Source organism: Lynx canadensis, chromosome X (assembly GCF_007474595.2).
Source record: "Lynx canadensis isolate LIC74 chromosome X, mLynCan4.pri.v2, whole genome shotgun sequence".
Classification (NCBI taxonomy): domain Eukaryota; kingdom Metazoa; phylum Chordata; class Mammalia; order Carnivora; family Felidae; genus Lynx; species Lynx canadensis.
In genome coordinates this window covers 31,529,629-31,556,879 of record NC_044321.2, presented here as the reverse complement: position 1 = coordinate 31,556,879, position 27,251 = coordinate 31,529,629, and the positions used below count along the sequence as shown (strand labels likewise).

The following is a 27,251-nucleotide window of genomic DNA, read 5'->3' as shown; positions in this document are numbered from 1 at the left end:
TCTTTTGTTAATATTACACCCTAATGATCTTAGGGAGGTCACAATTTGGGAAGGATTTCTTAGATTCCTAACCATTTTGGACTGCTTTTTCTCATCAGAATACTGTTCATAGTTTGATAGATGATAGGGATAATCTAGTCCAAAATATTTACCTCAACAGCATCAAAGAAGTAATACAATCCAAATATAAAGATGGAGAGAAAAATCAACACTATTTTGTTTAAAAGAGTAGTAATATATAGTTTCAAAGAATAAAAATATTATTTAAAGAAAAAATGCTTACCTCAATGGTTTCTTTGGTGCAAATATCAAATTGAAGACCAATGTTATCACTTTAGCCATAACATTAAAAGATTTTTTGATCAAATACAAAGCCATGCAGGATTCCAAGTTAGACTTCACAACGTCAGATTCAAATTGAATTTCATATTCAAATTCACGTTTTATAGACATATCTAAGAAAATCAAGATTAAAATGCATTTCAATTTAATTCAATATACATAGGTTGAAAATCAATTACCTGTCAACACTAAAACACACAGGTATTTAGAGGGAGGGAGAAGTGATTCACCTTTGTGTTCGTAATACCCAGTGCATTACCAGGTATATAATGGTGCTCAGTTATGATTTTGTTAAAAGATAAATAAATAAATGAATGAATGAATAAAAAAATAAATGCAGAAGACCATTCTCACCATCCTTAATTCTTTAAAATTCAGACTTATGAAACAAGAAATAGCCAGATAGAAACTAATTATCAATATTTACCATAAAATATAAATAATATAACAAATGTATTACAAGCCTATAGACTTATAATTTATCAAGAAAGCTTTGAGTTTAAACAATATTAAAGTTTAAACAATATTAAAAACAGCATCCCAAACTATTAGGATAGAATTTTCAAGTTCTGGTATATTTTAATAAAAGAGAGAGTTCTTCATGTTTTAGTCTTGGGGTATTACAGACAATCTGGTTAACCATATTTTCTTAACCAGGAAAGTTATAGCAGGTTTGTTGGGTACATGTGAAAAATACCTTAAATCCAATACTGGCTCATGTAAGAGAAGCACAAACATCTATTATATTAACTCTCCACATACATGTAAGGATCCCAAATGCCAACTTGAAAAGTTTGTTGCATACAGATCACGGAAGAGAGGTCAGGGAACCATAACTTGACCTGGTCCACAGCTGAGCTAATTTCTAAGGTTGGTCTCTAGTGTATACAGGTAAACGTGATCCTTGGATTCATAGAACTGATGGCCACCCTTCTTTAAGCAATCGTATAGAAACCAGACCATCTTTAAGAAGTAGTTGATTATAGGGGTGCCTGGGTGGCTCAGTGGGTTAAGCGTCCGACTTTGGCTCAGGTCATCATCTTGTGGTTCATGAGTTCGAGCCTCATGTTGGACTCTGTGCTGACAGCTCAGAGCCTGGAACCTGCTTTGAATTCTGTGTCTCCCTCTCTCTCTGCCCCTCCTCTGCTCACATTCTGTCTCTCTGTCTCTCTCAAAAATAAATGAACATGAACATAAAAAAGAAGTAGTTGATTATAATATCTGCTATAGAACTCTGAAAAATAGCATGGCAATAACAAGCCCCAGTCACATTTAATGATTATCTGGCAAACCTTATTAATGTAAAATAACTGGCTGACCCACAGCTTTACAAGACCTTTTTCTTCTTTTCACATGTAAAAGTATATTTCTGACATCCTGGATAGCTAGCTGGTTTTCATCCTGTTGACAAAATCAGCAAGTACGGTTCCTATCAATAACCTGTATTTGCTGTAGCAAAATCAATGTGTCTACATATAATGTGTCTATTTTGTTCTGGGAATGAGATACGGAAATGTTCCATAGGAAGCCATAATCCATACAGAAAAAGAGCATTTAAGAATTTTGAGTGTTTAATGGGAGATGAAATTTGCATTGCATTCAAATCACATAATATTTTTAAAGCAAATACTGTATGTAGTTGAGCTCTGCATCTGTTTCTACTTAATTACTGAAGCCTTTATGGGAATGCTTATGTCAGGTTGAAGACATGAAATGAGAAGCTAAATTTAGTTTCAGAAGCATTGAACCTCCCGTGGGGAATCTGTCACTATGGATGTTATAATTGTAATCATAAGAAGATCCATTGGTACAAAATAGAGACATGATTATCAGCTAGGGGATAGGAGGTGGGACAAGTAGAAACAATATGAATATATTTTTCAAACTACACAAATCCCCCTTGTCTGTAACTGCAACATACTCATACGAGCACCTAAGGGAGAGGGAAAGAATTAGGCTGGATAAAATCACAATAAACTAACATTCTGTATCGTACCATAGAAGTAATCTGTTAGAGTCTCTGCATTTTATTTGGAAAGTCTTATTACTAAGTGAGAAACATGCCTTTTGTTGTGCTCATAATTTGGAGAGAGTCTATATAGTATTCTTCTGTGGACTGGGTTGATAGGAGCCCCTGATGCCAGGATAAATTAATTATCCGATTGTTGGATAAAATTAATCTCTTATGACAAACCTAGCTCATAGCTTTAAGAGAATAACTGCACATTTCTAAACACACACACACACACACACACACACAAAGGCACTTAAATAAATGTAGTTTCCCATAATACACATTACAATTTCAAATTTACAAGTCAACAGTCCTTCAGACTACTTTAACACATTTTTCAATATGGAGGGAACATTCTGTTGTTTTTAGCAAATCCTTTAAAAGGCACTTGAGGGGCGCCTGGGTGGCTCAGTTGGTTAAGTATCTGACTCTTGATTTCAGCTCAGTCATGATCTCATGGTCCTGAGATTGAGCCCCATGTTGAGCTCTGTGTTGACAGCATGGAGTCTGCTTGGGATTCTCTTTCTCCCTCTCTCTGTCTCTGCCCCTCCCCTGTTCATACATGCATGCGTGTGCATGTGTGCTCTCTCTTTAAATAAATAAGTAAAACTTTAAAACAAAAAGGCACTTGCATTCATGATACGAATAGGATAAATATATATTTAACTTCAATTGTGCTCTAACAGCATGTAAAAAGCTTTCCTTGAAATGGCAAGCATGGTTTTTGTCATCATGGAGCTTATGTCTGAGAGGAAAGAAATGGCAATAAACTACCAGTGATACCACTAGTTTAGTGATACCACTAATGCTATGAGAGCATTAGTCCTGGGAACCTGGCTGCTAAGGTCCTGAGGAGGAAACAAATACACCAAAACTGAAAGGTGATAAAAGGTTACCTGGAAATAGAAATTAAGAAAGTGCCTCTTAGGCATCAGAGCAGCATGGGGGAATTTTCCATGGTAGAAGCCAGCTTAGCCCCTCTGAGAAAGAGCTTGTGTGGGTAAAGGAGAGGAAGTGGCAAGAATTTGTCAAAAGATGAAGTGGGCAAAGTAGGCAGGACTATGGAGAGTATGGTGAGGATTTGGGACTTCTAAGAATAACAGGAGGTCACTGAGTGTTTTAAGTATGTAAGTAATGTGCTCTTTTAATAGTAAACTGAGCAAAAAGGGGTTAGGAGAGAATGTAATGAATTTTCCGCAATAGTTCAGGCCAGGTGGTGGCTTGCACAAGGGTAAAAGGAAGATTAAGATCAAATAATGCCCTGCCATATACAAAGCAGGAGATACATAAGCAATTATGACTATCAATAGAATCACAAGCTTATCACTTCTGTCCTGTATTCATACCCTTTACATATATACAAATTATTTCATCAAATAGGTTTCAGAGAATTGTATCTATGTATAACAGATGCCTGTATCTATGTCCATATCCATATCCATGTCTATCTATTGTGTCACAAAATAATAATGGTGATAATCATTTGGGTATGGCAGCAGAGTCATTATGTAAAACAAAAGGGGTGTATCTCCCACCCAGATAGTGTCCCCGCATAATTATCATTCAGCCTAATGCCTGTATCATAGTGCCAATAAATCATGCAGCGGGAGCTATGTTGGCCAACAGTTCCTTTTACTACGGTCAATTTTCTCAGGACAAGGACTGAATTTTATTCAATGTGGAAGAACATCAGTCAATTTTTTTTTTTAAAGACTGCAACTAAATGTGATAAATAATCCAAAAGTATTTAATTATAACAAATTAATTTACAAAATACACTTTCAAATGATGTATTATTAATACCATATGCATTTTAATCTGTAAGAAATACACGTCAAAGCAAACCCAACAAAAATGTCTCAGTTATGGAGAAAAGACTATCGAGGAATAATGAACGTGGTTATTCATGTTCTTTCCCTAAATTTCTGCAGTTCTCTCTTCATTAATAACAGGCATACACATTTGTGAGAACATCCTAATCACAGAAGGAATGAATGGAGTGCTAAAGACAAATTTGAAACAGATGAAGACAGTATTCAAAGAAAATGGAGATTATTGGATAAACTACCTACAGCTATTCTCTTTGAACAGGTAATGAAGAATGAGCGACTCTTCTTATTTTTTTACAAAGTTGCAAATCTTTTGGCAGGGGTATTTCATTAACATGTTTTTACTTCACTTTCATAAGGTCATCTAATAGACCAGACATTTTGATTAATTTAAAATAACTGCATGTTCCTCCACTCTGACTACAAGTACAGTAAACCACAACATGCAAAATTAAAAATTTTTTAATGTTTATTTATTTTTGACAGAGAGAGAGAGACAGAGCATGAGTGGGGGAGGGGCAGAGAGAGAGGGAGACACAGAATCTGAAGCAGGTTTCAGGCTCTGAGCTGTCAGCACAGAGCCCGACGCGGGGCTCGAACTCACAGAGTGCGAGATCATGACCCGAGCCGAAGTCAGACGCTTAACCGACTGAGCCACCCGGGCGCCCCCACAACATGAAAAATTAAAGGAAGAAAGGGGTCACGCATCTGATGCTCTTCTTACACATTTCATTCCAAACAAGGCACCAAAAAGAAAAAGTAAAGGGACTTCTTGTAACATAAATATTGATCTGAACTCTTGGCAATCAGCATCCAGCATTAGTCTCTATCCAATACTTAGGGCCCATATTTTTCTACCTTTTTTTTCATAGAATACTCTTGTGTGTATTAATGAGAAAACCTACTGAATGACATTTAGAGGACCATGTTTCCATTTTAAAACATCATTTGTCAGCGACTGAAGATGGACACTCTAGTACATCACTGTCACAAAATACCCAACGAGAGCTTTCAGTGATAATAATTGTAAGATCTAACACTTACAGAATACACACTGAGAACAATATGCTTTCTAAGGATTCCACGCATTTACATATTTAATCCCCAGAAATATCTTATGAAGTAGATACCGTTATTATCTCCATGTTAGAGGTGAAGAAACTGAGTTTATATAGAGGTAAAGTAATTTTCTCAAAGCTCTAAAGAGATTAAATGGAAGAACCCAAGGTATCTGGCTCTATCCTTCACCTAGGATATCAGGCCTGTCATGTGGCACAATTGCTGAGAAGATACCATTAGCAGCTTCTGGAAATGTTCAGGACATAACCTATGTACTGGTGTGTGGCAGCCCTCAGGGCAGAGCCCTTGGTCACTCCAACGTTTAGATCCTGGTCAGAAGAAGATGAGCCAACAAGAGAAATGGAGAAGAGACAACCAATGTGATAAAAATATTAAGACTAGTTATGAAAACTAAAAGCAGGAAGTCCTTCAACTGGGTCAAATGGTAAATGTTGATGACAGGCTGAGTAAGCTCAGGACACAAATCTGACCACAGGCTTAGGCACACTGGATAAGGGTGATCATCTTGTCAAGGGTGGTCTCATTAGAACAGTTGGGACTGAGGCCTTAACAGAGTGAGTTCAGCAGAGAAAGTAAGATGAACAGAAACAGAGGAAAGTAGCAAATCTGGAGGCCAAGGGGAGGACCAATGACAGGTTTCTCAGGAGCTGTTTGTGGTTACAGACCAAACCACAGACCAAATTTACATATGACATACAAACAACATACAGCAAGACGGCTGGAAGGAGACCAGTGTGACACATAAACTAGCAAATCAGACACACACAAAAGATAAGAGAATAATCAAAGAAAAATGGCCTCAAGTTATAGAACATTTGGAAAATAAAAGAGGCATGAATCTGATGTGCAGTTCTAACCCTAAACAATAAAACCACTCCCACGGAATAAGTCTCATAGAGATAGTCATTGAATGAACTAATCCCCAGGGAGGCACAAAGACTGCATAGATCAAGAATTACTTAGGAAGAACAAATACAATTAGGGGGAAATTATGCCCACACAGAGTAACTTGTAATCTTACGGAAGTGACATTGCAAAATACAGTCTAAATATCCATGTATAATAATATTCCAGTAGGGCAATACCAGTTGATTTAAATACTACAGGTGCACAAATTGGACAGATGTTCTTTGAATTCTTTGACAACAGTCTGTGTGACTTGTTAATTTTGGCATCTCTGGGGCTCAGGAAAGTATCTGCCAGCCAAGATGCTCGCAAGACTGTTGCTGAATGAAAAAGATATGAAAGTGATCAATCCTGGTTAACTCAATGGTGTGTGTGAGAAGACAGGGTGGAAAGAGAGCAGGGAAGTCCTGGCATTTTCATTTAATGAGGCCTGGTAGGATTTTTTTTGAACTCTTAGGTAAGGATGATGAAGATAAAAGGAGACTGACGGGAAGGGAGCAGTGAGGATTCTTATCCCCTACTTATCATGTTTACCTGGAGGGGTCTATTCACTCACAAGAAGGGAAAAGTAGAGGAAGAAAAGAAAATCTCTGCATCAATCTGCCTCCTCCATTATGACCTGCCATAGGAGGAAAAGCAATGTATTTGATCAGTGAATATTGGTGAAGGAATGGAATATGAGCAGATGAGCAGAACTTTTTCTTTCTTTCCCAGTGCCTTGAATCCCGAATGTATACTTTCTCTGCTTTCTTCATGGGTAGGTTGTTTGCTCTTGCCAGGAGCCTACACAAGTGACTAGTTTGGGGGTGAATGCACTTCATTTTGGTGGCAGGTTTAATTAATAAGCCCCAATGAGGCCACAGTGCCAAGGTCACGTTTCAGTTCACCTTTATAATTCATGGAGGTAACCTTTTGATCTTCATCTGCCTTATTTTTTTTTAATGTTTATTTATTTTTGAGAGAGAGAGAGACAGAGCACGAGCAGGGGAGGGGCAGAGAGAGAGGGAGACACAGAATGCAAAGCAGGCTCCAGGCTCCGAGCTGTCAGCACAGAGCCAGATGTGGGGCTCAAACTCGTGGCTCGTGAGATCATGACCTGAGCCAAAGTCAGATGCCTAACCAACTGAGCCACCCAGGTGCCCCTCCATCTGCCTACTTCTAATCTACTTCTCAGTTGGTCATAAACTTGGATGAGGGAATATAAGGGTTGAATTAGTGATCACACCTAAACCCTCATCACAGTCCAAGCCAGAGAGTTTTTAAATTTCCACCATCATGGATTTAGGAGACCAGTGGAAGGGCAAACTGGCTGAACAACATGACTCTTGTGAACACTAATGTGCTGGGTAAACTCTAATGAAATTACACAGAGGAAAAGAGCTGGTTTGCCTGTATATACACTGAAGACTAAGATAGTATGCAGACAGTGTGGTCAGACTTGTTCTTAAAGAAATAGGTGAGAAGGGAAAGCCAAGCAGGCAGACTTACAGAGAGTGCAGGCAAGTTGGTCGCATCTTTCAAACATGGGCAGGGAAAAGAACCAAGATCTTACCAAAGGAAAGGTTAATGGATTTATCAAATATTCAGGTACCATAAAGATAGAGAAAAACATTAAGTTTGGGAGGGGACCGAACAAATCTACTTCTATAGAGGACATGGTTCAGAACAGAAACATTCACAAATTAAAATGTCTTCAGACAAAAAAATAGATGAGCTCTTTGAGTTTGGTGGTATTGAACACAGAAAAAAATTATTTTAGGGGGAATCACGGGAAGAGATAAGCCTGAAAACCTTTCAAATTGTTTTTTTTTAATATTAAGTATTATTTCTCATCATGAAAAGTAATGAAGCAGTGAAATATAAGCCATATCAAAAGGCGTATTTTCAAGAGCTATTTGTGAGAGGTTGTCTTTTTTTTAATGTTTATTTTTGAGAGAGAGAGAGTGCCAGCGAGCATGAGTGGGAGAGGGGCAGAGAGAGAGAAAAGGAGACACAGAATTCAAAGCAGGCTCCAGGCTCTGAGCTGTCAGGACAGAGCCTGATGTGGGGCTTGAAGCCATGAACTGCAAGATCATGACCTGAGCCGAAGTCAGATGCTTAACCAACTGAGCCAGGCACCCCGAGAAGTTGTTTTAATATGCCTTTCAAACCTCCCAACATGATATTGGCAGCTTCCTTAGAGACCTTGCTTATATAGAAGGAAGTGGATTTTTTTCAGTAATAACATTTAATCAATTTCTATGACCACAATTATAATTTTTTTTTAGCTTGCAACCTGACAAAGGTATAATGCAGGTAATTTAATGTAGCAAGCACATATTAAAATGGTTCTCATATATGAGTATTTCTGTACTTTGCTTCACAGTGTCACAGAAGCATCAACGTTTTGCCTTCAACAAGATAGACTGCAAATAGAAATCAAGGTTTGAACACACAATTATTAAAACGTATTTAAGCACAGCAGGATGACACACAAAACAATTACTTCACTTCAGAAAGGTACTGGACATTTACTATAAGTTGGCTGTTTATTAAAATTATGTTCCATTTCAATAAAAAGTGCTTAGATTTATCATTGGGAATTGACAGTTGTGTTACACATTTGAATTCTGAGGTTAGGGGCGCCTGAGTGGCTCAGTTGGTTGAGCATCCGATTCAGGCTCAGGTCATGATCTCACAGTTCATAGGTTCAAGCCCCACATCAGGCTCTGTGCTGACTGCTTGCTCAGAGCCTGGAGCCTGCTTCAGATTCTGTGCCTCCTTCTCTCTCTGCCCCTCCCTCGTTCATGCTTTGTCTGACTCTGTTTCTCAAAAATAAATAAATGTAAATGAATAGTGAGATTAAAAACACAGTATTTTTATCCCTGATCTACATAAACAATCAGAATTTTTCATTGAAGACAAGAAAGTCAGCAGGGTTTCATTCACTTATAATTCCAACATTTCTCTAATGCTGCTACATGATTCAGTAAGGCAAAATCTGTATTAAACTTATAATAACATTTTTGAGATAAATGGAAATGGATTGCATCAGTCTGGTTTCATTATGAACAGATATTCTTTAAAATTAAGAGTAATTAGGGCACCTGGGTGGCTCAGTCAGTTAAGCATCTGACTCTTGATCTCGGCTCAGGTCATGATCTCATGGTCATGATCTCATGGTCGTGAGATCAAGCCCTGCTTTAGGCTCAGCACAGAGCATGGAGCCTGCTTGGGATTCTCTTTCTCCCTCTCTCTCTGCTGTTCCTCTCGTGCTCTCTCTCTCTCTCTCTCTCTCTCTCAAATAAATAAATAAATTTTAAAAATAAAGAGCAATTGAACAGGCTTGCAATAGAAAATTCCCCTCTCCTCATATAAATTTATTTCATTTTTTATAAATTTAAACAGTCTATGAGTAAGTTGACATTCCTGCAATTACAAAAACTAAAATCCAATCAAACAGAAAAAAGAAATATCTAATAAATTAACATAATTAAAATTAAATGTTTCACTGTGCAATCATATAGTTCATATTATTAATAACTAGCTAGTAAATAAAAAGATAATAATTAGTGTGAACTATTTTTTTTTGTAATTCCAAAGATTTTATGAAATGCATTGGGTACATGTAACATAGGTCCTCATTTCATAATTCCATTTCCAGATTTTAAAACATTACCTTCCAAATCTTATAATGAGATTGTGTGTGGGGGGGCTGGGGGGACAGGTTATCCTGACATTCTTGTGATTCATTTAAGAAATATTTATGATTTCCAGATCTGCTTCTATATTTACTCTCAGAATGCTTGTCTGCAAAGAACAAAACCCTAGTTTGAATGATCTATTTTGGAAGACACCAAGGGTGTTTGGAAGAGAAAGAAGTTTGACTGATCATGACTGAGCCATGTGTATAAGTTGATGAGTAGGAAGAGAAAGTGGGCCAGAGAAGAGACGAGAAAGGTAGGCATGCAGAGAAAAGCAGACAAAAAAAAAACCAAAAAAAAAAAAAAAAAAAAAAAAAAAAAAACAAAAAAAAAAACAATCAAAAAACAAAACTCCTCAGCTTTACATTTTACAACTTCAACAAACGAAGCTAAACAGTAGGACACCTGACATGTTGCCAAGAAAGTGACTGAAACTCTATCCTAAAGAGTGGGGAGAGAAGTCTCATGGTAAGAGAGAGATGGGAGGTATGAATTTCCAGGCCCAGAAAAATATTTAACGTATTAAAAGTTTCCAGTAAGGACTTTGGGATGGATTGACAATAGATAGATCTTACCAGTCCATAGTAAATACTACGGCAGAGATTTCTCCTTGTCTTCCCAATAGTTATGTTTTTCCTTCTTCTTTTTTGGTAATTTCATCTGGGCCTAGACAAAGAGATTACCTCTCCCGGCCTCAGTTGCAGTGAGATGTAGCCTTATGACTGAGTTCTGACCAATGAGATGCAAGTAGAAATGACGTGGGCATCTTCAGGTCACCGCTTTAAAGGGAACCAGCTTGCTCTCCACTGCAGATGTCCCTGCACAACTGATATGCAGATGAGGACAACACAGTGGATGGTGCAGCAAAGGGAGAAAAGGAACCTGGGTCCCTGGATGATCTCAGGGGACATAGGCACCACACTCCCTGGACCTGCTACAAGTCTAGGCTCTCGTGTGAAAGAGAAATAAGCCTGTCTTGTTTCTTGTTGTTATTTGGTCTTGGTTAAAATAGCTGGTTAAATTCCTGGCATGTTTCCATCCCTCAGGTGTGGCTGGAAGCACAAGGGGTAAATATCAAATTTATTATGTTGTAACAACCACTGGAGTAGGACTGACTTGAGCTGCGGGCGGCTATCCATATCACCAGAAATTTCTTGAATTGTTTAAAATGAGCATTTATTATTTAATAGCAATAGCCACTAGGGGCTCCTTGGTTGCTCTGTCGGTCAAGCATCAGACTTTGGCTCAGGTCATGGTCTCACAGTTAGTGAGTTTGAGCCCCACACTGGGCTGTGTGCTGACAGCATGAAGCCTGCTTTGGATCTTCTGTCCTCCCCTCTCTGACCCTCCCTGGCTTGCGTGTGCATGCGCACACTCTCTCTCTCTCTCTCTCAAAAATAAACATTTAAAAAATAGCCACTATTACAAAAAATTAAAAACTATTTTACTCTCTTGTACACTCCTTCTATACTCATGTATTCTAGCACTCTCTTCAGTTATATCTCATTTATATTCTTTTATCACAGAAATAATTAAATCAGACACAAAGATAATAATATTGAGAGTAAAGTAAAAAACTATAGATATGAATGAGAAAACTATGGAGGATATTTTGTTTCTGCAGAAATTTCACACTTAATTACATGGTTGGTTTGGTTTTTCAAATTATACATAAACATTGATTTTCCCCTTGATTTTAATAAAATACTGTCATAGGAAATTTCCCTTTCAATGTGAAATAGGAGAATTCTACTTTAGGTCATCTGGAAGACAGTTGAAAAACAGATCTTGCATCACTGAGATTTGATTTTGCCAGATCTTCATGTTAACTTTGTGAAAGTTTTCTTTAAGACTTTAAATTTCAGAGGGATTATTATACAAAATTTATTTGAGGATTACATCTAACTTATGTCACATTTTCAATATATTTAAATAAGGAACTTGCAAAAAAATTTTTTTAATGTTTACTTATTTTTTAGAGAGGGAGAGAGAGTGTGAGCAGGGGAGGGGCAGAGAGAGAGGAGACACAGAATCAGAAGCAGGCTCCAGGCTCTGAGATGTCAGCACAGAGTCCCACACGGGGCTTGAACTCACCAACCGTGAGATCATGATCTGAGCCGAACTCAGATACTTAACTGACTGAGCCACCCAGGTGCCCCTAAATAAGGAACATTTTATTGCAGGTTGTATTTCTGAATTTAAAGCTGCAACACATGACTTGAATCATGTTCTTTAAATTAGAAAGAGAGAGTAAAGGAAGAGATTAAAACTGAAAGGGCACTGGGGCTCCTAGATGGCTCAGTCGGTTAAGTGTCCAACTCTTGATTCGGCTCAGGTCATGATCTCCAGTTCATGCCCGGAGTTGAGCTCAAGCCTCGAGTCGGGCTCCACGCTGACAGTGTGGAGCCTGCTTGGGTTTCTCTCTCTCCCTCTCTGCCCCTTGCCTGCTCTCTCTCTCTCTCTCAAAATAAATAAATAAACTTTAATAAAAAATTGAAGGGACATGGAAATTTCAGTTTCTACAGTTTTTTCTCTTTTCACTGATGACAGAATCATAACTGATTCTTATAAATCCATTAACAACTATAATTATTTTCCTTTTGGAAATAGCCACTATGTGAAGAAAACAAACATCACTGAACACTTGCTGGGAACTGTTTAATGATATATTGTAAGTGAAAAATACTGGGCATGGATTTTCATGTACCTGAATAATCCCGCAATTTAAGGAAACTGAATCTTACTTATTACCATTTTTGATATCCATGACTGTCGTTTTCTTACCATCCACATCTTCATCAAATTTACATGAATTTCTTTTTGGAATCACTACAAAATCTGTTGAATCTAAGATAGGATTTTCTCCAAAAAAATCACCAGTCAGCGTGACTTCCACTTCCTCTTCTACCCGCTTCCTGGACTGACATTTTATAACAACTACAGGAGAGAAATATTTCCAGTTGAGATGGAAGAAAATGAATTATGTCATGAAAAATATCCTTTAGCATACTTTGACTTACTGTGTCTGGCATTAATACACACATACACACACACACACACATACCACACACAGTCATGCAATATGTATATACATTGACATTTTAGAAGCAAATAAGAATATTAAATAATATATAAAAATAGTATGACAAGAGGTTAATCTGGAAGGTACACACTGCATTTCAGAAGAGTATATTAGGATGTAAAATTTGATTCAGGAACTGACCTAGTTATGTCAGTAATTCAACTGGTGGTCATGAACACATGAATTTTTCAGCTATCTGTATGTTCATTGTGGTAATTACCAAACTCTACTTATAAAATTATATTACAGCAAACACCTTCAAATCATTTTTAAAAATAAGTTCTGTAACATTTATTTTGTAATAACACTTTAAAAAGATTTCCTACTATTTATTCACTTGTACCTTAAAATTCATGTTTAAATCATTTCAGTAAAATATTTTGATTCTCATTTGTGAATTGCTTTACATTTACAAAATACACTAATAGGGGTGCTTGGCTGGCTCAGTAAGTAGAGCATGCAACTCTTGGTCTCAGGTTTGTGAGTTCAAGCCCCATGTTGGGTGTAGAGATTGCTTAAAAAATAAAATCTTTACAAAAAATATACTAACAGTTAAAAATAAAATTTTAATGAAGTACTTAAAATTAATGTTAAAATTTAATTACATATTAATTTAACATATAGCATTAAAACTTTATATATTTTTATATAAATTAAATTTCAATGTTTTCTTATATCAAGTATAGAAGAAGTTGTCAGTGATCTTGTGAGAAACCAAAATGTTGTTTCTATGTACAACTACTCATTACACATCGGAGTATTAATGTGTTCCTTTGGCATTAGCTCTATAATATCATGGGGCCAAGTATACTAGAGTCCACATGTGGGAAATCAAATAGCTATGTCCTGGGTTAGGAGATTATAGGGAATACATTGCAAAGCAGAACACTGCTTTCTGGCCTTGCTGAAAACAGCAGCCATGCCTTGCTTACCTGGTTAATGTGTATCTAGGGGGTAGGTCCTGCCTATGCTCATAAATTCCTTAGGCCATGTTATCGCATGGAATATTTTACCCTGTCTTAACTTGTTTTTCTGACGTTTTCTATATGTTCTTACTGGCACATAGCCCACCGACATATTGCTGATTGTTTCCCTAAATGTATGCTCAATAAATACGGGAGCTTGGCACACCTGGGTGGCTCAGTCAGTGAAGCATCTGACTTAGGCTCAGGTCCTGGTCTCACAGTTCATGAGTTTGAGCCCCGCGTCCACACGTTGGGCTTTGGGCTGTCAACTCAGAGTCTAGAGCCTGCTTTGGATTCTGTGTCTCCCTCTCTGTCCTTCCTCTGCTTGAGCACTCTCTCTCTCTCTCTCTCAAAAGTAAATAAACATTAAATAAATAAATAAATAAATAAATAAATAAATAAATAAGGAGGTTGAGAGCAGCTTGGGGAGACTTCCCTCTGCCTCCCTCTCACCTCTCTTGACTTGTACGGAGTCTTGAGTAATCCTTTCTGCCATCCTCGGCTTGGCTGGACAAAGCCAAAAGCTGAACCCACATCCACATAAATAAAAATATTGTTTCTTTTTTTTTTTTTTTAATTTTTTTTTTCCACGTTTATTTATTTTTGGGACAGAGAGAGACAGAGCATGAACGGGGGAGGGGCAGAGAGAGAGGGAGACACAGAATTGGAAACAGGCTCCAGGCTCTGAGCCATCAGCCCAGAGCCTGACGCGGGGCTCGAACTCACGGACCGCGAGATCGTGACCTGGCTGAAGTCGGACGCCTAACCGACTGCGCCACCCAGGCGCCCCAAAAAATATTGTTTCTTAAAAATATATTAACTGTTATATTTTTATCACTTCAGATGCACATAAAACATAAATTTAATATAAGGGATAAAAGGGAATGATAATATAAAAAAGCCTACTTATTAAAAAAAAGTTTATTTATTTATTTTGAGAGAGAGAGTGAGCAGGGGACAAGTAAAGAGGGAATCCCAAGCAGGCTCAGCGCTGACATTGCAGAGCCTGATGCGGGGCTCAAACTCACAAATTGTGAGATCATGACCAGACTGAAATCAAGAGTCAGATGCTTAACCAACTGAGCCACCCAGGCACCCCCAAAAAAGCTTTTAAAATGTATTGCACTATACTGTGTGGCACCAATAATACTATAATCATCTAAACTGTACAACTAGATAATGTCCTCCAATTTATGTGTTTTCACCATACATATCACATTTATAGTACAAAAATATATAACATCTATTTATTTTTAATTCTAAAATTTGCAGGTTGGTATTGAACATTTTAGACTTAGAATAAGTAGTGAAATACAAGATGTGGATTAAGAGGGTTGACATGACTGAGGGAAATGTACAAGCTTCTTTGGTTTTAATTAGCTTCAGTCTTAAAGCATTAAATTGGAAATTAGTGTGATCAAAGTTACAATTAGTATCATGTCACTGGTCTTGTCCCTCTAAGTCCTTTGGAAATTAGTGCCCTGGCAATGCACGGATTTCTCAATCACAGTGGATTCACATTCCATTGTCTTCACACTGTGACAGTAGTGGAGTCCTTTTCCAATTATCTGTCCCAATGGATAGGAGCAGATAGGAATACACACACAAAAAAGGTGGCTCACAGAATGACAAAAGTACCCTGGGTTTAAGAATAACCTGAATGACAGACACATAAAAACAGAGAGGAAACAATAAACATCGATGGTGATACAGCTGAGCAGAGAAAGCAATGTGTTATCTCTGATGTGTTCATAAGAATGAAGGATGGACTGTACAGAAAGGAAGCAATATGTATTTATATAATTGTACTCATTTTTTCTTCTCAAGGGCATTTGTAGATAAAAATAATTACTAGAATAGGCTTTAGAATTCTGCTAAAATGATTTAATAACTGGTATACAATCTGTTTCAGAACACTGATGTTACTACGGGGTTGTGCTAACGCGACACAGACTATTTATAGAACTCATACTTAATTTAAAAATCAAGTAATTACCAAGAGAAGTGATTTGATGGAAAATGCCTTTCTGTTTTTGCAGCATGCTTAACTTTCTTTGAAGAAAACTGTGCAAGAAATTTATGCCTTTATGTTTGCATAGGCTTTGTTTCAGACTGAAAAAAAAAGCCTGCTTTAAAGCTTTAATCTGGGAAAAACAAAACTGTGTCTGCCATCAACATCAGCAACGCTGCTCTCAGTATTTCAACAGAGTAATGTCTAGGCTTTATTACATCACTTTGATCAGATGACTGCATCATAAATTTTGAACCGTTCAGCTCTATGGAAAGTATACAAACAATTTTCTTCTAGAAGGAAATAAAAGAAATGTTTTGGCATGTTTGTGAAGCAGTCAGAAGATAATTTAGTATATTTGAAACATTTATGTGTTGATAATTTTTTAACTCAAGAGCAAAAATACTTCAAGTAAAACAAATGACATTTACTGTCAAAGGTACTGCTAGATATGTGGATTTTTACTCCCGTTGAATTAAACGACACAAGGAAATATGTAACCTTGGCCTTCAATGTATCCAGGGAAACGCTATTATCCACAAGCAAAAGTTAGTATTTTCTCTTCTTTCTCAGTGTGGTGACATAATATATGCCAGCAGAAGACTAACTCTATTTCACTACCAAAGGTTGGTATCAGAAGGAGCAGAAAAATTCAAAATTTCAAGACTGCTTTCAGCTCATCTGTGTTGGTTGAGTGGGGGGGCTCCAAAACAGATATCCCTTTGCGCTGCTGAGCAATTCAGCAATCGTTATGAAGAACTATGCCTAAGGCCTAGTAAGAGGTTGCTTTATGGGTATCCAAGAGGAATTGCATTTCTTAGGCTGACTGTGGGAAGAAAATGAGAAAACCTAGGAATGCAGAAGTGAGAAGAGTATTGAGGAAAGAGAACACAAGGAAGCTTGAGCGAAGTTTGGAGTATGTGGAGAAAAAGAGGGCTCACTGAGAAAGAGAAAGGCCTTTTAAGGGGAGGGATTTTATGTTGTGTATATGGTAGTGAAGTGAACCTCCTGGAAACCCTGAGTACATTCTGACCGGTTTTTGGAGGACATCGTACAAATTTAGTGTCTGGGACAACTGAGAATAGAGGGATCAGTGTCCCCATTGGATGGTTCTTGGATGAGACTTCAAGTTGCACAGAAGCTGGAATCTGGCAAAAAATGTGACCCAAGAGCCAAAGTACCTGAGGATCGGATAGATCTAGAGCAGGGCTCCGGGGGCCTCATGACTGTGGGCTACAGGGGCCTGAAGCTAATGTTATTGCAATCTTAGCTGATTTCTAGGTTTCACCAACTAGAAGAACAACAGGACATGGTATGGTTTGGTGGAAGGATCGTTGGACTTACTGTGAGGAGACCAGAATCGGTCCCAGCACTCCCATCAGTAGGGCTGTTCAGTTCACGACTTTCTTTGCACCTTCATTCTCTCACTTGTATAAGAAGGGGGTGGGAATAAGGGAACCTCTATGATCGATCCCTTTGAATCCTGGTATTCCCGGATTCTAAAATATACCTACCTGGAGGGCATTTAGGATATAGTGCCTGTGGGAGTCCAAGAATAGGGTATATCCAGTGTATTTCTGGGATTTCTCTACTTGCTGTTCCCATTGTTCTAATGAGAAATTAAATGAGGAAGAGTGAACAAAAACTATGAACACTTTGAATACTAGCATAAAAGAGAATATTCATTTTTAACCTAATGGTATTTTAGCAGAGCTCATGAATTTAAACTTCGGTAGAGAAAAACTATGAAATACAAATCATTTTCTGCAAATGTTATAAACATGTCAAAGCAAACCCTGGGAAATTATCACAAAGAAAAATGTAACACAACCATCATGAGATGGAAGTTAAAATTGAAGAATTTTCCCCCTACTTTTAAAAGTCAGTATTGGCATTTACTGATGTGACTAAAACATAACACAGGTCCTGTGGGTTGTATTCTAAATTGCACAGGTGAGGCATAAAACACAAAAATGCCATTGAGTACAGGACTTCAGAAGGTGACAAGGAATTTACTTTTGGGGGGATATCAGCTAAACAAAAGAGGGCATTTGCCAAAACCATCAAGATGACAACAGTACTAGGACATGGTTCTGGTCATTGCTGAAATGGGCTTTTCTTGTTAGAAATGAAACATAAGACACAGCAGGCAGGACCAGCTGCATGAGCATGTGACCTGTGCAACAAATAGCACGAGGACCCCATGTTTAGAATTGGTCCATGCATGTTTAACACATAGCGATAAGTGCTTTGAAATTCTTAACCATTTTGAACAAAGGCCCCCACATTTTCATTTTACATTGGGATCCACAAATAGACAGGCAGTCCTGACTGTAGGAATGGTAAAAATTGTGGCAGAATGGACTCTAATGGGTTCACAGGAAAGAATTTTCTTTTAATGTTTATTTTTGAGAGAGAGAGAGAGAGAGTACACACACATGCAAGCAGGGGAGGGGCAGAGAAAGAGGAGGATAGAGGATGGGAAGTGGGCTCTGTGCTGACAGGAGAGAACCCGACATGGGGTTCGAACTCATGAACTGTGAGATCATGACTTGAGCTGAATGAAGTCAGACACTTAACCAGCTGAGCCACCCAGATACCCCAAGAATTTTTTTAAATGTGGAAAAGAGGGGTGCCTGGGTGGCTCAGTCGGTTAAGCGTCCAATTCTTAAGTCTGACTCATGTCATGATCTCACAGTTTGTGAGTTAGAGCCCCGCACTAGGCTCTGTGCTGACAGCATGGAGCCAGCTTGGGATTCTCTCTCTGTTTCTCTCTCTCTCTTTCTCTCTCTCCCTCTCTCTCTCTCTCTCTCTCTCTGCACCTCCCCCATTCGTGCTCTCCCTCTCTCTAAAAATAAATAAATAAAACTTTAAAAAAATGTGGAAAAGAAATAGGCACCCATAGGAAGAATTTTGTTTTAATTAAGATTTCTAGATTGTTATTTAATTAAACTATAAAAGCAGAGAAAACATAGTTTGATCATTATTGGAGTTTGCTTAAAATTCAGTGAAGCAAAGAAGGGACAGGCGGCCCGCATCCTGCAAGGACACAGTATGGCAGTAGTCAGGCCAGTGTTTGCTCAGGGTGTCATACCTCCTGGCACAGTGCCATCACTTGGTAAATGCCAGTATCACAAGTCCTATAGTTGGCCAAGACAAGCTATTTCAGGTTGTTCTCTAGAGATTTATTATTTGGTGTCTCAGCAGTAACTGTTTTCCCAGTCAAAAAGGAGTCCTTTGCACGTCTCTGTGATTCACTGACATGATACTTAAGGTTGACTTTTTCATCACCCTGAACTTCAAATCACTCTGAACGTCAAGTGATATATACTATGCCCATATAACAAATGTATTTTCCTCTTCCGAACATACAAATTTCAACACTTCAGAGAATTTAAAATCATGGACTTTACGTTACATAACACAGAAAAGAAAGTGATCATGTCAATGCCAATCAAAATAAAATCATTTTCCTTAAATTTCCTTATTTAAAAGTTACCTTTTGGGGGCACCTGGATGGCTCAGTTGGTTAAGCATCCAACTTCAGCTCAGATCATGATCTCCCAGCTCGTGAGCTCAAGCCCCACATCAGGCTTGCTGCTGTAGTGCGGAGCCCACTGGGATCCTCTGTTTCCCTCTCTTTCTGCCCCTCTCCCACTTGTGCACTCTCTCTCAAAAATAAATAAAACAATTAAAAATAAATATATATAAGTTACCTTTTCATTTCTGTGTCTAATTCTTCAAAATTGTCAATAGGCCAACTTTCTCTATTTGCCCTCATCATTTGAACAATGACCATTGTTCTGTGTAATTTCATAGTGTTGGGCATAAATAACACTGGGATATCTATATTCTCTTTAGGAGGCAATGTGATTCCTGTAAAAAACACAATTAATTTTTAATGTGGTAAACATTTTCAGAGTATAATTTTAACAGCAGAAAATAATCTCCTAATTCTTTTACTGGTTATCAGTTTTTCATAATCACTTCGGAACAAGAAAATGCATTATGCTAAATTATAAGGGCACTTCACTGGCTTCACTAATTTTCCTCAAATGCCATCAATGCTCTTAAAAATACACATTTTAACCTGAGGCAAGAAGCCTCTCCTGAAGAGGCTGGAAGGGATGAGGAAATGTTGAGAATTCTGGCTTGTGTTTCCCAGAGTGATAAAAGAACCATAAAATCCATGAGTCTTTTCAAGTCTTACTACATTTTCCAAAAGCTAAAGTACTGCAATTTTCGACACTTTAATTTCTTGTCTTTTTTTTTTTTTTTTTTTTCCTAGACCATAACAGTGCCAGGTTTCTGCTTGGAGCACCAAAATTGTTACCAGCAACCTGTTCATTTATTTACTTGATCCATGAGGGAAGCTGAAGCTTATTTGTGAAAGAAAGGCCAGGTTGTAAAAACCAGAAGACAGAAACACCGACAGCATTTTCTTGTGTTCTAATGGATTCGACTTTTTCAACCTTTACTCTGCATAAGAACCACCTGCAAAACTTGTAAGATATGAGCTTACTGAGCCCCAACTATATATTCTGATTTATTCACACTGGGCTGGGGCCCAAAAGCTCCATGTGTAAGTAGCTCCTCACGGGATCCAGAAGCAGATGGTCATGTGACCACACTTGGAAAAAAACATGCACATCCTACCTATTGGACAAGTACTGGGATGTCCTTCTTTATTTTGAAGAATAACACTATTTTTTTATAAGAAAATAAAAGATTACTGACTACATCCTGTTTTTTAAAAATTCTTTGTTATAAAATCAATGATTTTCAGCCATTTTGTCTCAGATGAAAACACTGCACTAAACTACTAAAGACATCAAGAAAGGAAACAGAAAATGGCCCCTCCGCAAAACATCCCGCCTCCAAATTCTTACAAATTTTTCTCTTTTTTTTTCTTTTCTCTTCTCTTCTTTTATTTATTTTTAATGTTTATTTACTTTTGAGACAGAGACAGAGCGTGAGCAGGGGAGCGGCAGAGAGAGAGAGAGGGAGACACAGAATCCGAAACAGGCTCCAGGCTCTGAGCTGTCAGCACAGAGCCTGATGCTCGGCTTGAACCCACGACTGTGAGATCATGACCTGAGCCAAAGTTGGATGCTTAGCCGACTGAGCCACCCAGGCGCCCCCAAATTTTCAAATTTTAAATTTTAGTTCTTCAGGAAATGAAAATGTTCTTATGTCTCCTATCATAGTTAATAACAATAACTAATATGGTTTTATTGAGTACTCACTATATGCCAGGCTCTGTGCTAAGTATTTTTCACACAATACCTCACTGCATTCTCAGAAAATCACTGTAAATTCTGTGCTACTATGTTTCTTATTTTAGAGGTGGAGGAATTGAGACAATTTGCCAAAGTCCCAATGAAAGACTGTGTGGCTTACTAAGACATCTAAACAATGTCTGTCACTTCCAACGTCATCCTTATGAACTCTAGATGTTTAATGAATCACTGCAGTCAAATGGATAAAAGTAGCAAGAGCTGGAATAGGATAAAAAGAGTAAGAGCGGCATTAAATAAACCATCCCTGTATCCCTAAGGAAATCAAATTAAGAAGTGATCATTTACCCTTACAAAATCTTATGTTATCAGTAAAAATAGATTTTAGAATGACTGAAAATAAAACCTAGACATTTAGATGATATAAGGAGTCAAGACAAAGATACAAAAGAGTAATTCATTGCCAACACCATGCTTTCTTATAATGTTTGAATTGAAAGTGTGGAAAGACAGTGCTATGATAAATAAGCCCATTTAATTAAAAATCCAATAGCCTATTTGCAGCCATAATGTTTTAGCAGTCTACAAGTAGACACAGTTCTCTGCTGAAGTGATCATAAGTTTCTTTAATTGTTATTATATGCTTGAATAGTAAGAAGCACTGTGTTGTTATTACATGAAATCACTGAAATTTAACATCAACAAGAACTTTGAGAATTTATCAAGTTCATCTTGTGTCTCACAAATGAGTTTTATTTTCGTGGTTTTCCCACTATCCTGTGCAACACTTTGAGTAGAGACGGGAAAGCTGTTCTCACTTCTATCTGCTAAGAAATCTACCCATGGTTTCTTAATACCTATATGCTTTCATTTTTATGGTTCTTTGATCCGTCGGTAACTTATCCATACATATGAAATGAAGAAGAACGTTTCCAAGGTTACCGATTTCCTATGGGGGACTAGTTATACAAACTCACTTATTTAAAAGTTCACTGATTTGCAATGCTGCCTTCATGGCATGTGCATACATATTTGACTCTTTTCCTGGACTCCTTAGATTTCTTTGGTCTTTCTTTCTCTTCATTTGTAAGTGACACATTGTCGTAATTGTAGATGCTTTATTTTCTAGTGGGACTAACTGACTCCTCCTCCAACTCATTTTGTAACAGAATTTTTCTACATTCGAAATACACAGTTAGTTCCAGGAAATGGATGGGGTAGCAAATAGTACTTTTAATGGAATCATCCTACATTTATACTTTTGGGATCACTGACATTTTTGTCTATTCATGATCCATCCAAGGGCAAGAATGTGGCCTTTATTTTATATTTCTCATCTGGGCATTGCATGACGTGCTTCTAAATTCTTGGAAGAGCTTTTCAGATAGTTTTACTTTTCAGACTTGCTAGAGTCTTATTTTGGCATTTTCATATGTATTTAGCAGGAGGGTGAGAGAAACCACGTTAGTTTTTTCTATCTTCTGACTAGGAAATCCAGCCAGTATGATGATCACTATACTCATTAGGTTGATAAACATATTCTAAACTCAAAATATTTTCTGAACCTATCTCTGTCTGTTTTATTCCATTTCCATAGAGGAAGCACGCAAACTAACTGCACCCATATTTATTTTTTTCCATTAATCATTCTTGAGGTTTGAAACCCTAATAAGGGTTTTAAGAATGCACATTTTATTTTACATAATTAATTTTATGGACTTACATATTTTATGAGAGGTTTAGATTATTTATAGAATTTTTCAAAACCCTGATAATACTTCACGCTTAGTGTCTGGGAAACGTTACAAAGTGTGATATTACTGTTTTACCTTTGAAATCTCCTATGGCCTCATTGCACTTAGCATTCAAATTTTATTCAGTATATTTTAAAACTGCTATTTTGATTGCTCTTTTGATTAAAGGTGTTAGAAATATTTATGCACTGATCTCCCATTTGAAATATAGAAGTTGTACAATGCTTTAATGGCTATGAGATTTCCGGCCTTCTTAGAAGAAAATCTTCTCAAGAGAGTAAAATGAGCATAATCCTCATTTTAGTAATGAAAGTATTTCATCCTGGGAGAGTCATGTTTAATCACTTTAGTGGTATGACATTACTGCTTCCCACAGCATAATTTCTAATATTTAGCATGGCATTAGAAATGGCCCATGTCAGGTAATCAAAGAGATACTATGAAACATATTAGCACCCTGAGCCATGCTATTATTTTTGTTATAGTGGTTTATTTTAAATAAGAGTCCAAGTTTAAAATTTTAATTTTAAATAAGAGTACAAGATGAACATGACTTTTCATCAACCATTTTCTTTCTTTTTTTTTTTAAGTTTATTTTGAGAGAGACAGAGAGAGAGAGAGAGAAGGGGAGGGGAGAGAGAGAATCCCAAGCAAGCTCCAAGCTCAGCGCAGAGCCTGACAAGGGGCCCGAACTGTGAGATCATGACCTGAGCTGAGATGAAGAGTTGGATGTTTAACCAACTGAACCAACCAGTCGCCCCTCATCAACCATTTTCAAACATGAAATCCACCTACTTTCTACTTGGATACTTTATACTTTCAATAACTGATTTCAAATATCTTTAAGTTATGATTAATAATGGCACTGATATGGTGAAGTCCTGGTTTCCTGTATCTCAGAACTTAAGGCCTTGGACTTAAGGCCTTTAAAGAGGTGGTTAAGTTAAAATAAGACTGTTAGAGTGGGCCCTAATCCAATATGGCTGGTGTCCTTATAAAAAGGGGAAAGTCAGATACAAAGACACACACCAGGTATGTGCACACCCCAAAGGAAAGACCATGTGAGGACACAGTGGGAAGGCAATCATACCTCAGAAGAAACCAGCCCCCCCACCCCTGCCACCGATTGCTTGATCTTGGACCTTAATCTGTAGAACTGTGAGAAAATAAATTTATCTTGTTTAAGCCACCCAGTCTAGTATTTAGTTATTGCAGTCCTAGCAAACTAATGCATGAAATTGTCTTTTCTTTTGTTATGCTAGAGGCTGAGGCATGTGATGCCACTGAATTTGCTTACAGAAATTCGAATTCCAGGCTCTCAAAACATAGGGCAGATTAAGAAACTTGACTCTGTTATTTGGCTGCTATAATCACGGAAAAGCTATAGATGAAGCATTCTTCCCTTCCTACGTGTACCTCATCAAATGAATGGGGCATCTAATGAACGGCAAGAAAAGCATTTCAGAGATTGTGTTTCCTTTGTCAAGGATTAAAGCCTGTTGCTGCTTTACTCCATCTTTTGACGAGCTAGCTAATGCTTGAGCTTTAATGAAGTTGTCCAAAGAAGACACTATTAATGGGGCTAGTATAGAAAAAGCAAGCACTAAGTGGAAGGTTATATTTGATAAAATGGGTAACTGGGGAAAAGATACAAATCCATGCTTACTAGAAAAAAAAATGTTAAGCTTGAGACATAAAATGTTTTAAAAGATTTTGGAGTTATTCAACACAAATATGATTGCTAAGGTAAATTTTACACCATGAACTAAGCACCTGTAAGTTCACGTTTTGTGTTTGCTTTTTAAATCCAAGAATACATTAGCAAAAATAAAAACAAAGTAATACTTAAAGAAAATATTGATTTTCATGTAAACACTTCATTGTCGGCTCAAAATGAATGAAAAATTCACTATCAGAGTCTCCCGACCAGACACACAGTGAAGGAGAGAATTTTCTATGATTGAAGGCCATCAAATACATGCCACACAAACACTGATGGTGATGACAGCAGGGTTTTGAGCTTTACGGGAGTGTGTGGAACAGAATACCTTAATGTTCTTTCCAGCTATGTTCCCTATGATAACATGTTTCCTTATAAACATAGAAAATAGAAAACATATAAAACAGAAAAGATAAGATTAAAAAAATTAATTTTAGGGAATTGAATATTTTCTTGGAAACTACCTATTTTTAATTTCAATTAAAATTACCCACAGAAAATTTTAAAATAAAATAATGTCTACTACTACAGCAAATATACCTTATCAATCAATTACCATGTCCTCCTTGCCCCTGCACCATGCTAAGTAGTGTGTGTGTGTATGGGTGTGTGCAAATGTGCATATGTGTATGTATGTGTGTGTAAGATCTCTCTCCTTACCTGTAGGAATATTCTATGATACAGTGTAGAGCATGAGCTTTAGAAGTTTAAATCTTTGCTCTGTTACTCACTAGCACTGGGAAAGTTACTTCAATTTCTGAGATTTTCCTCTCATGAAAAAGGAAGCTAATATAATACACATATCAAGGTTTTGCTATGGTGAAGGTACTACTCCAGTTCCATCCACATAATCCCATTTTGTACAGTATACATTGATTCTACATTATTTTACACTTTCACTTGTTCATTCAAAAAATACTATGGGCCATGCACTATAATAAGCACTAGGGATAAAATAGTGAAAAAAAAATATATCCCCTGCTTTCCTGAGTCATGCATTCCAGAATGCATTAGGAGTCAAACAATAAATAAAATGTATTTATATGTATGGTGCAAATAAAACAATAAAGGGTGAGAGAGTCAGTAAAGCCTCTCTGATAAAGTGTCATTTGCACAGAGCACCTAAGGAAGTTTGAGAAGCCTTGTGGACATCGGTAGCGGGCACTGTGGAGATAGCGCATGGCTATATGAATTGGATTTAAGGAGAGGATGAAGCTGGGTCTATCAACTTAGAAGTTCTTAGAATCTCATGTGTGATTGAATGAGGAGATCTCATCAAGAATGAGCATGGATAGAAATGAAGAGAAGACTGAGCCTTGGGCCTCCAGGATGTCAGGGGGACAGGAACAGGAATCTCTTTTAGAATATTTACCTGTATTTCTGCAACTAACAAAATTGCATAAAACGGCCAAAAAAGGGGGCACCGTGCCTTGGGTTCCACTTTACAAGCCCAGTCCTTATAAACTATTTTAATAAGTTCAATTTCTGTTGTCTGCATGGAAATATTCTAGTGGCATAAGTGGGTCTAAATTTCCGGTTATAGAGACTTTTCTAAGGGGAAGGCATCCAGATATTTGTGCATAAGAAAAGCTGTAGCTTTGTGTTTTACAACAAAATTAGTAGCTTCACTGCCTAGCTAAGAAATCCACCTGCTTTATGCTATAAATCATAATTACAAATCTGTGTGATTGGAACCTGTGCTTATTTGTGTGAAAAATTGGTCATTTGACATAATAGGAAGAGAAATTTTATTAAAAATGTGAAATCATGCTCAGCTGCTGACATAATTTAATAAACATTCATGATAATTATCTGGAGAACTGGGCATGCTTTACGTTAGGCAGCAGCACATACAGTAAATGTCACTAAGCACTGAGCTCTTAAAGACAGTCTCCATAAGTAGCAATAGTTTCAAAAACATATTATTACTGCAAATAACATCTTTAGTTACTACAGATATCAAACACAGTATATGCCTTTATCCTTTAGACTATTCCCTTATAACATGATATCATCCATATACAGTACAAAAATATTTGAAATAATTATAAACATGCAGTTGTAGAAAACGAAAGAGAGATCCCATGTACCCTTTACCCAGTTATCTCCCATGGTAACATCTTGTAAAACTATAAAACAATATAAAAACCAGAATGCTTATATTGATATAGACAAGATATAGAAAAGTTTCATCACCACAAGGATCCCTCTGGTTGACCTTTTATAGACACCCTACATGAAACCCTACTCCATCCCTGAATCATTACAACCACTAATTTATTCTCCATTTCCATAAATTTTTCACATCAAGAATATGAAATAAATGGAATCTTACCACAAGTAAATTTTTGAGGTTGGCTTTTTCACTCAGCAAAATTCCCTGGGTATTCAATCAAGTTGTGCTTATCAATGCTTCATTCTTTTGTGTTGCCATACTTTCTATTGCTGTACTTCATGTTATGGACTGACCAGTTTGTTTAACCATTCACCCATTGAAGGGCATCTAAGTTGTTTGCGGATTTAGGCTATTATAATAAATCTGCCATGAATATTCTGCACACCCTTACCATTCCCACCAGCAGTGTATGAGCGATCCAGTTTCTTCACATCTTTCCCAACATTTTATGT

General features: G+C 37.3%; 1 protein-coding gene across 1 annotated transcript in view; it reads right to left on the bottom strand.

Moving 5' to 3' along the window:
* Window positions 1-27,251, bottom strand: part of CFAP47 (cilia and flagella associated protein 47) — a 550,869-nt gene that overhangs the window by 45,127 nt on the left and 478,491 nt on the right. Inside the window, exons 60-63 of the mRNA XM_030305764.1 lie at window positions 19,629-19,788; window positions 17,427-17,521; window positions 12,639-12,791; window positions 284-455 (exon numbers count right to left, since the gene is read on the bottom strand). Of these exons, the coding sequence (XP_030161624.1) occupies window positions 284-455; window positions 12,639-12,791; window positions 17,427-17,521; window positions 19,629-19,788 (580 nt within the window). The remainder of the gene's footprint in view (window positions 1-283; window positions 456-12,638; window positions 12,792-17,426; window positions 17,522-19,628; window positions 19,789-27,251) is intronic.